The 13,381-nt window shown below is 39.1% G+C and overlaps 1 protein-coding gene across 1 annotated transcript in view; it reads left to right on the top strand.

Annotated features, from left to right (window-relative positions):
* Positions 1 to 13,381, top strand: part of LOC148523668 (ras and EF-hand domain-containing protein-like) — a 71,536-nt gene that overhangs the window by 14,747 nt on the left and 43,408 nt on the right. The window contains exons 2-4 of the mRNA XM_088472894.1: positions 7,894 to 8,049; positions 8,842 to 8,932; positions 10,592 to 10,687. Of these exons, the coding sequence (XP_088329020.1) occupies positions 7,894 to 8,049; positions 8,842 to 8,932; positions 10,592 to 10,687 (343 nt within the window). The remainder of the gene's footprint in view (positions 1 to 7,893; positions 8,050 to 8,841; positions 8,933 to 10,591; positions 10,688 to 13,381) is intronic.

Here is a 13,381-nt window from a genome sequence, read left to right as displayed (position 1 = left end):
TACAGAAGGGTGGTAAGGGAGATCCAGGTGTTAGAAACAGAGAGACCAGAACCACAGCATCTACCACCTCTAGTCCTCCTACTTCCCCGGCTGGGGATATCATGGATGGCGTGTCTGATCCTTCCAAATTCAGTGCTGCGTCTGTGGCCAAAGCACAGGAAATCTCGGATCTTCTCTCACCATTGCTTGATAAAAAGTTGGCTGGTCTGAAAGAGGCGATAGATTCGGCTGTAACGCAGCTTCGGGAGCATAGTGTGCGGTTTGATGAAGCAGAACAACGCATTTCAAATCTTGAAGATGATCTTACTACGGCCAAATCGGTAATTGAAACGCAGGAAGCTTCCATTGTCACCATGCAGGAAAAGCTGGAAGATTTGGAGAATCGCAACCGCCGCAATAATCTACGTCTGATTGGCTTACCGGAATCTGTCAAACAGCGGGAACTTATGGACTTAGTTTCCACCTGGCTTCCTCAGGAGTTGGGTTGCAGCTCTACATCAGGTCCTATACTGATCGAACGTGCACACAGAATTGGTCCGGATCGTCAAGCAGATCGCCGCAGACCTAGACCTGTCATCTTCAGGTTCCTTAATTATATGAATAAAGTCAGACTGATGGACTCTTATCGTAAATCTCAAAATTTATCCTATAAAGGGGACAGGTTGCTTCTCTTTCAAGATTTTTCTTATCAAGTGGCAATGAAACGAAGAGAATTTTCACCGATATGCAAGTCACTTTTTGATGCTGGAATCAGATTTGCCCTCCTCTACCCAGCTAAGCTTAGAGTACAACATGATGGCAAACAGTATTTCTTTGATTCGCTGTCCCCGGCAAAAACATTTGTTACTTCTCTTTCGGAATCTAACGTACTCTCATCTGTCGATGAACATTGAGTTAATGCTTAAATCGCAAGTATTATATTACTCACATATGCCTCATTATGTCATTAATATTTGTTAATGAGAAATTGATTCTCATCTGTTTTTGCATATTATGTGTATTTCTTACTATTTTTCTGGAAAACTGTTTCCTCTAAATTGTTCTTTTTTTATTATTTGTTTTTGAATTTTTTTTTTTTTTTACTTTCTCATATTTGGAATATAGTTACTGGTTATTATTGGCCACAATGGCCTTATGTTTGGGTTCAAAGAAAAACATAAAATGGTAGAACTGTATCATTTTGGTGTATATATGTTTGGTTAAATGTAGTGATAATGGGATTGAGAGACCGCGTGTTTATAATAACAATGGCGTCCCTACTCGCTGGGACATGGGATGCTATGTTTAACGAATTTCAACAAATTAGTATTTTCAAGAAACAAGGTATTGGTTGATAACTTGAATTCCTTGTGTACACCTGTTAATTATAAGGATCGTATAAAATTCCTCACTTGGAATGTAGAGGGTCTTAACACACCGCTCAAACGGCGGAAGGTATTACAACACCTACAGAGGCTCAAACCAGATGTGGCTGTGCTTCAGGAAACGCACTGGAGGGAGGGGGATCCAAATACGTTAAGGAGCAATTGGTTGAATTAATACATAGCAGCTTCATATACCTCCAAACGAAGAGGTGTGGTTCTTCTTCTACGCAAGTCCCTTAACTACACTATACTTGATAAATTGTGTGACCCTGAGGGTAGATTTCTATTTGTTAAAATACAATTGGAAGGGGTTTTGTATACTATTGTCACCATATATGCACCAACTGGTCCTAACAGTGTTTTTTTTTTTTACAGATTTATATGTTCAAATACAGGATTGGGCCGAAGGGACCATTATTTTAGGGGGGGATTTCAATACTACTCTCAACCCACTATTAGACCAGGCGATGGGGGAAGGGGCACTATACCTAAGGCTTTAGATTTTCTTATATCTTCTCTTCAACTCTCTGATCCCTGGAGGTATTAACACCCCGTGGAGCGTGATTATACGTTTTACTCACACCCACATCACACATCCTCCAGGATTGATTATTGGCTTCTTCCCACAAATCTCCTTCCTAAAGTTTATGATGCTAAAGTAGAAAATATAGCTATTTCTGACCATGCCCCAACATGGTTCTCCTTATCCCTTCCTACACCAAAACCTTCCTCCTTTAATTGGAGATTTCCCTCCTATTTATATAATTGTCCTGATTTCAAGCTATATTTGGAACAACAATACGGGAACTATGTCAACGATAATAATCAACATATTGAAGATATCAATTTATTTTGGGCAGCATCCAAGCCAGTTTTGCGTGGCTCGATCATATCTTATGTTGCCGGAAAACGTAAGAAACTCTCCCAAAAATTTCAAGCTATTAGTACAGCTCTTTCTACATCTTATACAAATTTATTAAGGTTTAATACCCCAGAAACTCATCAGATTTATATTGATACTAAAAATTTATATGACACACTATGTACAGAAAAAGCCCAATGTTCTTTAGATTACCAGAAACATTGTTATTTTAAGTGGGGAAATAGGGCAGGGAAACTGTTGGCCAATGTGGTTAGAAATCGGCGTCCTCAGGTTAACATTTCAAAAATTGTCTCGGAATCTCATGTTCTTACCTCCACTTCTGATATAACAAATTCCTTTTTGGAATACTTTAGAAATATATACACTGCACCACCAGATAACCAAATTTTAGGTATGGAATTTTAAAGTCAGCAGGTTCCCCTATATTAACTGAGGAGGAACAGGAGATACTGACTGATTTAATTTCTGAGCAAGAAATCTTGGCGGCTATTGGACATTCAGCAATTGGTAAAGCCCTGGGCCCTGATGGGCTTAGTGCAGAATATTATAAATTATTATCTCCATCTCTTACTCCTCATTTATTAAAATTGTTTAATTCTATTCTCTCTGGCACAGCGGCTCCATTTTCTTTTAATGAAGCCCGTATAATAATGTTACCGAAGCTGGGCAAAGATCCAACATTAGTACAGTCTTACCGTCCCATATCTTTATTAAATCAGGGTTTAAAGTTATTATCCTCCATTATGGCACAAAGATTACAGATGCTTTTACCCAAGTTACTCCATACATCACAATCTGGCTTTGTAAAGAATAGATCTTCAGTACATAACATTCGTCAGGTAATAGCAGCCATAACGCAATCGCTACAAAACTCAGAGGATACGTCTCTTTTGGTCAGTTGTGATGCTGATAAAGCATTTGACCGTGTGTCCTGGACACATTTGTTATGCGTCTTACATTTTCAAAATTTTGGTCCAAGTTTTATACGATTTTTTCATTCACTCTATAATACCCCCACAGCATTTCTCACCATTAATGGTTTAAATACGGAGAACTTTCAATTATATCGCGGTACAAGACAAGGGTGCCCTTTATCTCCCCTACTTTTTAATTTAGCGTTGGATCCCCTTATCCGACATTTTTATTTGCAGACCGAATGGAAAGGGATTCGAATTGGAAGTCAAATATTAAAAGTGTCAGCATACGCTGATGACTTGCTTTCCCAGGTTTTATGCAACTTCTACATGATTTTGAAATTATGTCAAGATTTGTGATAAATAAGTCTAAGACAGAAGCTTTAGCCTTACACGATGGTGCCCAGGCTGCCTGGAATGGTTCTTTTCCTTTCAGATGGGCGAATACCTCTTTGACTTATTTAGGTTTACATATACCTGTCAATCCCTGACCTCTACATGGCTAATTTTCCTGCTGTAATATCCTGTATTATTGCTGACTTTCAGGCCTGGAAACATTTGCCACTGTCTTACATAGGTAGATGCCACTTGATAAAAATTATCTCTTTTCCTAGGTTGCTATACCCAATACAAATGTTACCCTTACTTTTAAAAGATTCAGATCTAAAGTTATTGAATAAAGCTATGAGCAAGTTTATTTGGGCGGATAAGAAACCAAGAATATCTTTATTCAAATTAAGTCAATCCACACAATTGGGAGGTATTAACCTTCCCTGTATAAAGAGCTATAACCTAGCTGCAAACTATCGTTATGCAGTTGATTGGTTACAGAATTCTGAAGAGTTTGCTAATACTGGCTTGGAACAAGCCTTTTGTCCTGACATTACACTCTCTAGCCTATTACATATGAGACCCACAGATTTTCCACTCTCGGTTACTAATAATTTGTTGTTAACCACTATGTGCACAGCCTGGCGTCTATCTAGACGCAAGATGGGTATATCAACATATAACACTATTTTTTTACCCATATATCATAATACAAGGTCTCAAGGATTCTCTGCTTTACATCATACTTTAGTGCGTTTTTGGGGTTCAGGGGGTCCGAGAACGGTTTATCAAGTTTTGGATGGACAGACACTTAAAATTCTTACATATGAAAAATTACAAGAAATATTTCCTCAGATAACTATTCCTTTATTTACATATTACCAACTTAGAAGTTATGTGACTAACATTCACTCCAAACTAACAGATTCTGACAAGACACATACATTAGATAGAGTGTTGAGTAGTTGCTCAGGAAGAAGTTGCTCTACCTCATATTTGTATTCTCAAATTAAACGATCTATAGATTTGGAAAAATGACAGTCTGGTATTGTTAAATGGAAGATTGATTTTCCTGACATTCCACTTAATGATGTTCTTTAAGCTTTTATTCGTCTAAATAAAATACTTATTTCCGCTTCTTACACAGAAATGCATTATAAACTGCTACATCGTGCTTACTACACACCCAAGTTGCGTTTTTTGATGGGGGCCTCCAATGATTCTAAATGTTTCAAATGTCAAGCTTTAGAAGCAGATCTTTATCACTGTATGTGGAATTGTCCTAAAGTTAAAAAATTTTGGCTTATAATTCAAACTTATATTAGAGATGTTTTAGGTATAACTATTAATATCTCTCCCGAATGGGCCCTATGGGACATATACCTTGATCAAAATTTACCTAAACCACCACTGGGTCAACGAATTTTGTTAGTTAAAATTGCAGCAGAAGGAAAGAAGACAATCCTGTCTCAGTGGATATCCACAGATACCTTGACATTACCTTTGTTAATGCCTCGTATTTCCTATTTGTTCCATATGGACTGGCTTGAAATGTCAATTAACAAGGAAAAAAAGGTCAAAAAGTTTTTCGAGACATGGTTACCATATGTTTGTGCGTTACCTTCTGAGACAAAAGATAATTTACGCCAAGCGGTGAGGTTAACTACTTGGTGCAACCTAGAAGTTGTTTCAACAGGAGGCTCACCCTTCTAAAGTAGTAATTTGGCTGACCCATAATGTTTATTGGGGATACGTGCGGTTCTCTCAATCCGTTTGTTTCTGACAACTTGTATATATATATATATATATATATATATATGTTTCATGGTAAATATAAAATTTAACTGTTTATACATTTGACTGTGATACATTCTTTATTATGTAAGTTTTATTAATGTATACAGTTTACCAATAAAATATTTTGGAAGAAAATAGGTAGATTGTTGTTCACAACATTACTCGGGTAAGCTGTGGCATGAATGCTCAGTTGGTATTAAGAGGCCTAGTGACCTAAAAACATTTTCCACACAATTACACCACCACCATAAGCCTGAACTTTTGACCAAGGCATGATGGAACCATGGATTCATGATGTTTATGTCAAACTGTACCATTCTGCATGTCACAGCAGAAATCCAGATTCATTAGACCAGATGACTTTTACTAAATCTGGAACTGACCTGTTGTGGTGAGCCTGTGCAGACCCGGATGCTAAGATGCGTTCGCTCGTAGCTGCCGATGGTTCGCATTGTGCGCATGCTTAAGCATCGCAGTGCGCGAGCCAGTCACTGTAATCGGGAATCGTGCGCTCGTAGCACAAAGACTGAGCGCTACCTTGAGTGACACACACAGTACCGTTTGTGGGCGGTTACAAGGGAAGGTGCTTGTGAACGGGGGAGTGATGGTGCGAACGCAGGCATGTCTGGGTGTCAAAACGGTGTTTAAAGGGCGTGCATCATTAGCATGGAGGAGTCATTGTACACGTCACCTGGTTGTATTTCAGTCAGCACTGACCGCAGTGCTTGCGGCGGGGTAAGGGCTACCTCAAGTGCTGCGAGCAGCTCCGATGGCTCTCGATGTTACCGATTAATCATACACTTCCTGGAGATTACGTGTGTTAAGAAAGGAAAGTGGGCGTCTTTATACACCTGCATTCGCTCACTGCTGTCGCTCTCTAAGACATAGAGGAAGTCCTTACGCCACACAGTGCGATCGCGGAATTTGCATAACTGGCCCCTTGTGGCCGCGAGTGATCGCGCCTTAGCGGCCGGGTCTGAATCGGGTCCTCTGTAGCCTGAGTTTCCTGTTCTTAGCTGACAGACGTGGCACCATGTGTGATGATCTGCTGCTCTGACCCATCCACTTGAAGGTTTGATGTGCTGTGTGTTCAGCAATGCTCTCCTGCATACCACTGTGGTAACGCATGGTTATTGGAGTTACTGTCACCATACTAGCCGCTTGAACCAGTCACAATATTCTCCTCTGATCTCTGACATTCAGAATGCGGTTTCATCCACACAACTGATGCACTGGTTGTTTTTTTATTTTGTGTACAATTCTCTGTACACTCTAGAGACAGTTGTGCATGGAAATCAGCAGGTTCTGAAATACTCAAACCACCCCGTGTGGCACCAATGATCACTCCACGGTCAGTCACTGAGGTCACACTCCTTCCCCATTCTGGTATGCGTTCCGAATAATATTTGTACCTCTTGATCATTTTATGTCTGGAGTTGCTGCCACATGAGTAACTGATTTAGGTCTTTGCATTAATGAGCAGGTGAACCAAATAAAATGGCCACTGAGTGTATGTCCGTGTATCTTGCATGTTTTTGCTGTGTGCGTGCCCTTGCCCTGGAACAGAGCTTGCACAAGCGCAGGTTATGCAGAGACGTGTGCATTTCAGTCGCATCTCCACTTGTGACTGGCTAGTTTTATATTCCAATATGTCTGCCTTCTACAAGGGCTGATTCTGCATCAACTTCTATCAAATATATATAATATATACTGTATAATCCGAGGAAGTTTATTGTTTCATATTTGGTGCTGTCTAATATCCCTACTATATAAATATATATGGATTATTTGGGTTGTAATTTTTGTGCTTCCTTTTATCGCAATAGATCTTGTATTTTAATAAAGGAAACTGTCCTGGTAACTAAATAGAATTCTAGTCCTATCTGGGAAAAGGAAATATAGTGTAATCAACTATGGGCTCCATTTATCAACGAGTTCTAACTGTTTTTAGACTTCTTACATATGTTTATCCTATTTCTGGTATTTATCATTATAGCGCTAGTTTTCTGCTGCCTTCTAGCGGCGCTATTTTATTTTCTTACCCCCTTAAATAATGTATTGCATACTGTATTTATCAAACAGCGGTATTTGGAACTTACAGCTTGTTAGCTTAAATGTTTTCTCCGTGGTGCAGCTGATGATATCCTGGTATGGTCCCAGCTGCATGACCCAGCATCTGGATCTTTACACAGAATGCACTTACTAACCAAAGACAAAGCGCAGGGGTTAGACCATCCGTCCATCAATATGGCGCCGCAGGTCTGAGGCCCAGTGTCCCCTCTGATACACAGCGCATGTGCCGGAACACAAGGCATTCTGTACATGCACCAGATAAAGACCGCACACTAGCTGGGTTCATTCGTCAGCACTGACAAACACCGCGGCTAGCACCATTTACATGAACGCTCACCAGCGAGCAGTTAATAAATACCAGCAGCAAATAAAAAATAAAAAAAACTACAGTAAAGTGAGAGGCTCTGAATTCTTTTATAGGTTTATAAGGATATATTTGCATATCCCAGAACAATGCAATATAGCTCCAGATGTAAAAAGCACATTTGTATATAGCTGTGAAATTTACCAATCCACATGTTTTGTATTGCAGGGAAACCAGAGAACAACTTTGGAATTTATATCAGGAAATCCAGGGGGTCTCTGTGCCCGGGCTACTTGAACAATATGAGAAACTGATTGAGAACATGTCCTATGACTTTCGTGCTCAGCGACTTAACATTGAAAAGTTGGAATCCGTCCTGAAAAGGTTTGTGCTGGGAAATGTGTACAGATCAGGTTATCACACTGGGGCTGAGATCAAGAGCTGAGGATTTTCCTCTTCTCCTTCCCGCTGAGTAACCATGGCAATGAGTTAGCATGTGGGGGGCACCTGATGTTAGGTGACGTGTCTGCAGTTAGGGGCATTATGCAGCGCGGCATGAAAGCAGGACATGAGGGCAGACTTCTCACTTATCCTATTAATCGCTCTTTCAATTGCTCAGCCCCACCACGAATTTGTAAGTACTTTCAGCCTTGCTTTAGCATTTTCTTTTTTGACATGACATTTGCATTCGCTTTAGTGCATGGGTTAGTGGTAACACTTTATAGAAAATGTGAGCTCTTTTGGACCAGGAAAGCACATTTTCTGTGATGGCTCCATTTGCCGGCATGTTGTGCTAAATCTTTGTAGGTGAACTAGAGAAAGCAAAGTGGCTAGCCGTCCTTTCATCCGTGAAGTAATTATGGGGGAAACAGGAGGAGATGTATTATGATACCGTTAATGCTTTCAAACTGTTGAAATCCATTCCTATTTTGTGGCTGCATCTACCTGGACTTCGGTTTATTTCAGTGATAAAAAAAATGAAGATGTTTCCAGTTTGTACATGTGTGATCATAGATCCTCCTGGAAATAATGCTTATCTTTGTCTTGTAAAATGCTCACCACCCCTCCTTTATTATGCTTGTATAGTTTGTTACTATAAAGAGCTTCTCTGATGCTAAGATCACTTCCTGTCCATGGTTTCTAGCACTAGTAAGTCCTATTTCATATATCCTCCAGGACAGAGGAGACGACAGCTTTGCAGATGGCAGAGTTGGAAGAAGACTTGCAGCATCATTTGACCAAAGTGGAAGGGCAAATACGTAATGAGGTGAGAGAACACCCACAGGACGTCATTGTGCTATAGGCTGCTTGTATTATTTGTTTTATCTTTCGTTCTCGTGTGACTGGTTAGACAATGTCACATGATATGTTTAGAGAGCAAGTAATCCCATTATTATCTATCTATCTATCTATCTATCTATCTATCTATCTATCTATCTATCTATCTATCTCTTCCTGACCTGAATAATGTACCCGAGTAACAGACTTAGGAACATTTTGAATGTATTTGCTAATTGTTCCATACCTTTTGTTTTGTTAAAATCTGAAAATGCTTTTGTCAGGTTAGTAGCTTCTTGCATTGAAAAAAAAAATTGTATCACTATATTTAATTTATCAATAAAAATTTTGGTTTATTCTTGAATCATTAATACATTTTTTGGAAATAAGAATCTGTATGTTCACAAGCCGGTGTCTATGTGGCTTTTTATTGTTGCTTTGATTTTGTACAACACTTTCTATACCCTCCTATGTAAAGTAGGCATAGGAACGTACATTATTCCCACCGTTTCTGAATGGTATCTCCTCATCCTTATTTCATTGCAAGCAGTGCCACACAAAGGATTAATTATTCATGTTTAAATTGTGCAAAAGAAAATTCTGCTCCATTATCTCCCCTAGTTGACTTGTTCACCAGCCCCTTGGACTCCCACTCTTTGTTTGGCATTGCTGCTAGACCCGTTACATTTTCTGGCCCCTGACTCAAATTCTGTGTACTGGAGATGATGGGGATCATTCAAGTGGTTGCAAAAGATAGCTGTGAAATGAACTTGGCACCAGTTTGGATGACAGCACCCAATCAATCAAGTGCTGTCATCAAATCGCACTCCCCCCTCTACAACCATTGCAATTCTTCTGAGCTCTTTCAGTCCTGCAGATCCTGATGGAAAGTGGATACACTATTTGGAGGATGTAAAGTGTAGGTGGAATTGACAAGGGAAGGAGGTAATGATTAAGAGGCAGGATAGTGTCAAACCTTCTAAAGAGTGGAGATGTTGCCCGTAGCAACCGGCTAGCATCTAGCTAGTATATATCAATAACATTCTATAAAATGTCAGCTAAAAGCTGACTGGTTGCTATGACAATTTCTACACTTCTCCACTCTTTATAAGTTTGATACATGTTCCCCTATATAAGGATGTATATTCAAAAGGATTTCTCCCCTCAAAATGGATTACATTAGTAGATGAAGTGGATAGAGCACATCTGATAATTCTTCCATTATAAAAAATAACTTTACAGAGAGACAAACTAGGATACAACTAACTTATTCATTCATTTATTGCTTCCGTTGTCTATTAAAAACATAAACTAATACAATATTAATTAAAGGGATTGTTATTGTTTCTTTACAATGCTAAATTTGCACCTACCCATTGGAATGTTAATAAAATAAGTACTTTGAAATTAAATAGCACAAGGTACATGATCTGCATTTTAAGTTTGGCTTAGTTCCTGATATTTGTCTGTGGGTGCTGCAATTCTAATTGTTCATACATTTGTAACATCCTGATTACTCACAGCAGTAAGGTAAAATAAATCCCTAAAGCAAAATGGGCAGTGGAGTTTTACCTTTTAAAGTTCTGAAACCAATGTGCACATACATTTGTATCAAACTTATCTTCTGAATGTCAATGTTTTGTCACAGGATCAGCAGAGACTTGAAGCTGCTGTTCAAGAGTTGCAAAGAAAACATGAGATTGAGATATCGGACATGCAGGCCAGGATTGACAGGATAGCAAAGGTTGGAATACTCTTTTATTCTTTTTTTATTTTTATCTTTTTGCTTGCTAGCGCCTTTTCAGTTTCCTTTATCCATAACTTGAATTGTCTTTTAGTTGGGTTGTAGATTACACTGTCTCTTTCTTACTATTTTAAGACAGTGATCACACATTCTCACATCGGGGGGGCTGACGCACAGTTGGATGCAGTTTACACCAAAAACACTGAAGTAAATTGTACCCATTAATAATAAGCATTTTGCACAATATGCAAAGTTGCAGGTACGCTAAGATGTCTGATAACGTGCATATTATTTAATATGTGTTTAACATACATTGCACTAAAAGTGTATGAAATGCTAGCCTAACAGAGTATAACTTTAATCTATTACAGTGGGGATTTCCATGGGAAAAGCCATGCCACTTCTTTCCCATTCACATTGGGGCTCTGTGAGGGGAAAGTCTTCATTCATTTACTTTTTAACAGTCAGTGCAATGTCCGTGCTGATGGTGATGATCATCAGCGCAGATCGTGCACCAGGAGTGAAGCAATCACAACAGATATGTGCCTGCTGTCATCCCTACATACAGACTGAGACATTCTCCATGTTATCCAGTGCAGAAGTGCATTTTGTGCTTCTGTTTTGGACTTGCCCCCTGATGACTTAGTGCATATTCCTGCTCTGTTTTAATTTTCCTGCAGCAAGGTTGTCCTTCAAGATGTGAACTGTGCACCACAAACGTGAAAACTTTAGTTGATCCATTATTGGGAGAATGAAATGTCTACCAAATGCCTAATTAGCCAACTTTATATTTGGCCTAGTGGAGTGTTAACCATACAATCAATCACACATTGCTGACGGTGTCCCAGCTACAGCCCTGTTGTAATGTACACAAATATATTGTTACCAGACTTTGTTGCAAGGTAAAGGGAAGTAACTTGGAAAATGAGAAAGAAAAAGGCAAGGCTGTATTACCCAGAATACTCGCCGTGCTGTAAATTGTATAATTATGTGGCTGGACCTGTTTTTTCACTTGTCTGAGTGAATAAAAATTCTTGTCGATGTGTTCATCTCTACAAACCTTACCCTGGATTTGAAGACTCTTAAGCTGCTTTAAAGTCCATGTTAATGTTATTGCAGAAATATTATGAGTAGCCAGATACAATTTGCCATGTGATCACACAATGCATTATTGGTGCAGCTACATGACATTTTCACCTTCCCTTAATATACATGCTGTCATAACTGTCATAACACTTAACGGTGATCATCCTTCAGCTCTTTTGTAATGCTTACAGTATGTTTAAATATTGTGCTAAAAGTTATTTATGAAATACATAAATCTGCTTTGGTAAAGCACTTTGATCTTATTTCTATAGAAATATTTTTTTCCCTTTAATCTTGGTGCCTTGGTGAGGAATGTTTATCACTTTCCTATTAGTAATAATATATTGTTGGGAAAGGTTTGATTAGAGTCTGCTATAAAACTCAGGTCTAGGACCAACGGGCCTGGATTTGACAATAAACTGCTGATTCTATATACATATTAATACAGTGGTCTTTGGAAAAAATTTAATTTAGGTATATGACAGTGGTCGCCAACCTTAATTTGGGTGTGAGCTACTCGAGACAAATTAAACCTCCTGAAGAGCTACTAAAATTGTAGACAAAAAAAATCTGGCTAATAAACCGAACAACTGAAGGTAATTTAATGAAAAGGAAAAAAAATGTTTAGTAGAAAACAACAATGCATTTAATTATCACAGTGATATTGTTGCAATTTGTAAACAAAGTTTAAGAACAGGCACATTTCACTTTTAATTACCGGCTAAGTGCAGTAGAGGAGCAAAAGATATAGGCAGGGCTGCTGTGTGATTTTCAGGCAGGGCTGGGCAGGAGTCACTTGGTCCGCTGTAGTGTAGATGCCGTGGGTGGAACCGCAGGGAAGTATATCAGGTGATCGTAGCAGCTATGATAGTCACTTGACTCTTTTGTGGCTCCACCCACGACATCGATGCCACAGGGGACTGTGCATCAGAGGTCACTTCCACCTAGTTGGCTCCTAGCTGACTCTGCAGTACTGCCGCTAGGCGAGCTACCAGAATTAAGACTGCGAGCTACCAGTAGCTGGCGAGCTACAGGTTGGAAACCACTGGTATATGAAATACTTATTTACACCCCCGAAAACCTTTTGTCAGACTGCAATCAGTACATTTTATATTTGTCCGATAAAAACCCTCCGACTGTACTTTATTTACCCACATTTTCTGAAATGCTATCATGGTCCCGGCATGATTCCTGTGATGTAGCTGCTAGATCTAAAGCAGCAATTTGTTTGAAGGCAATAACAATTTGGATTTGCCCTTAAATGAACTGCTGCTTTACATTTAGCAGCTGTATTGCTGGAATCTCACTGGAACCAGCAAATTGGATCCTATTACAATTGGGACTATGGGGAAAATGTGATAGCCTGCAACTTGCAGGCATCGGCGAGCTCCCAGCGAATCTGCCCCATGATTTAAACTGGCTTTCAATTAAATGGCAAAAAAAGGTTAGTTTTGACTTTTAAATGATTGCTGTCCTAAAGCATCAGATAGACTCGCCGGGAACTCACCGATACCTGCAGGTCGCAGGCTGTTATATTTATATTCTATTGATTTTGAAATAAATTGATTTGAAAAAATATGTTTTGCTCAGCATATTAAACATAATTGT

This window comes from Taudactylus pleione, unplaced genomic scaffold (assembly GCF_031769625.1).
Source record: "Taudactylus pleione unplaced genomic scaffold, aTauple2 ptg000129l, whole genome shotgun sequence".
In the NCBI taxonomy this organism is placed as follows: domain Eukaryota; kingdom Metazoa; phylum Chordata; class Amphibia; order Anura; family Myobatrachidae; genus Taudactylus; species Taudactylus pleione.
This window is presented reverse-complemented; position numbering and strand designations above follow the sequence as displayed.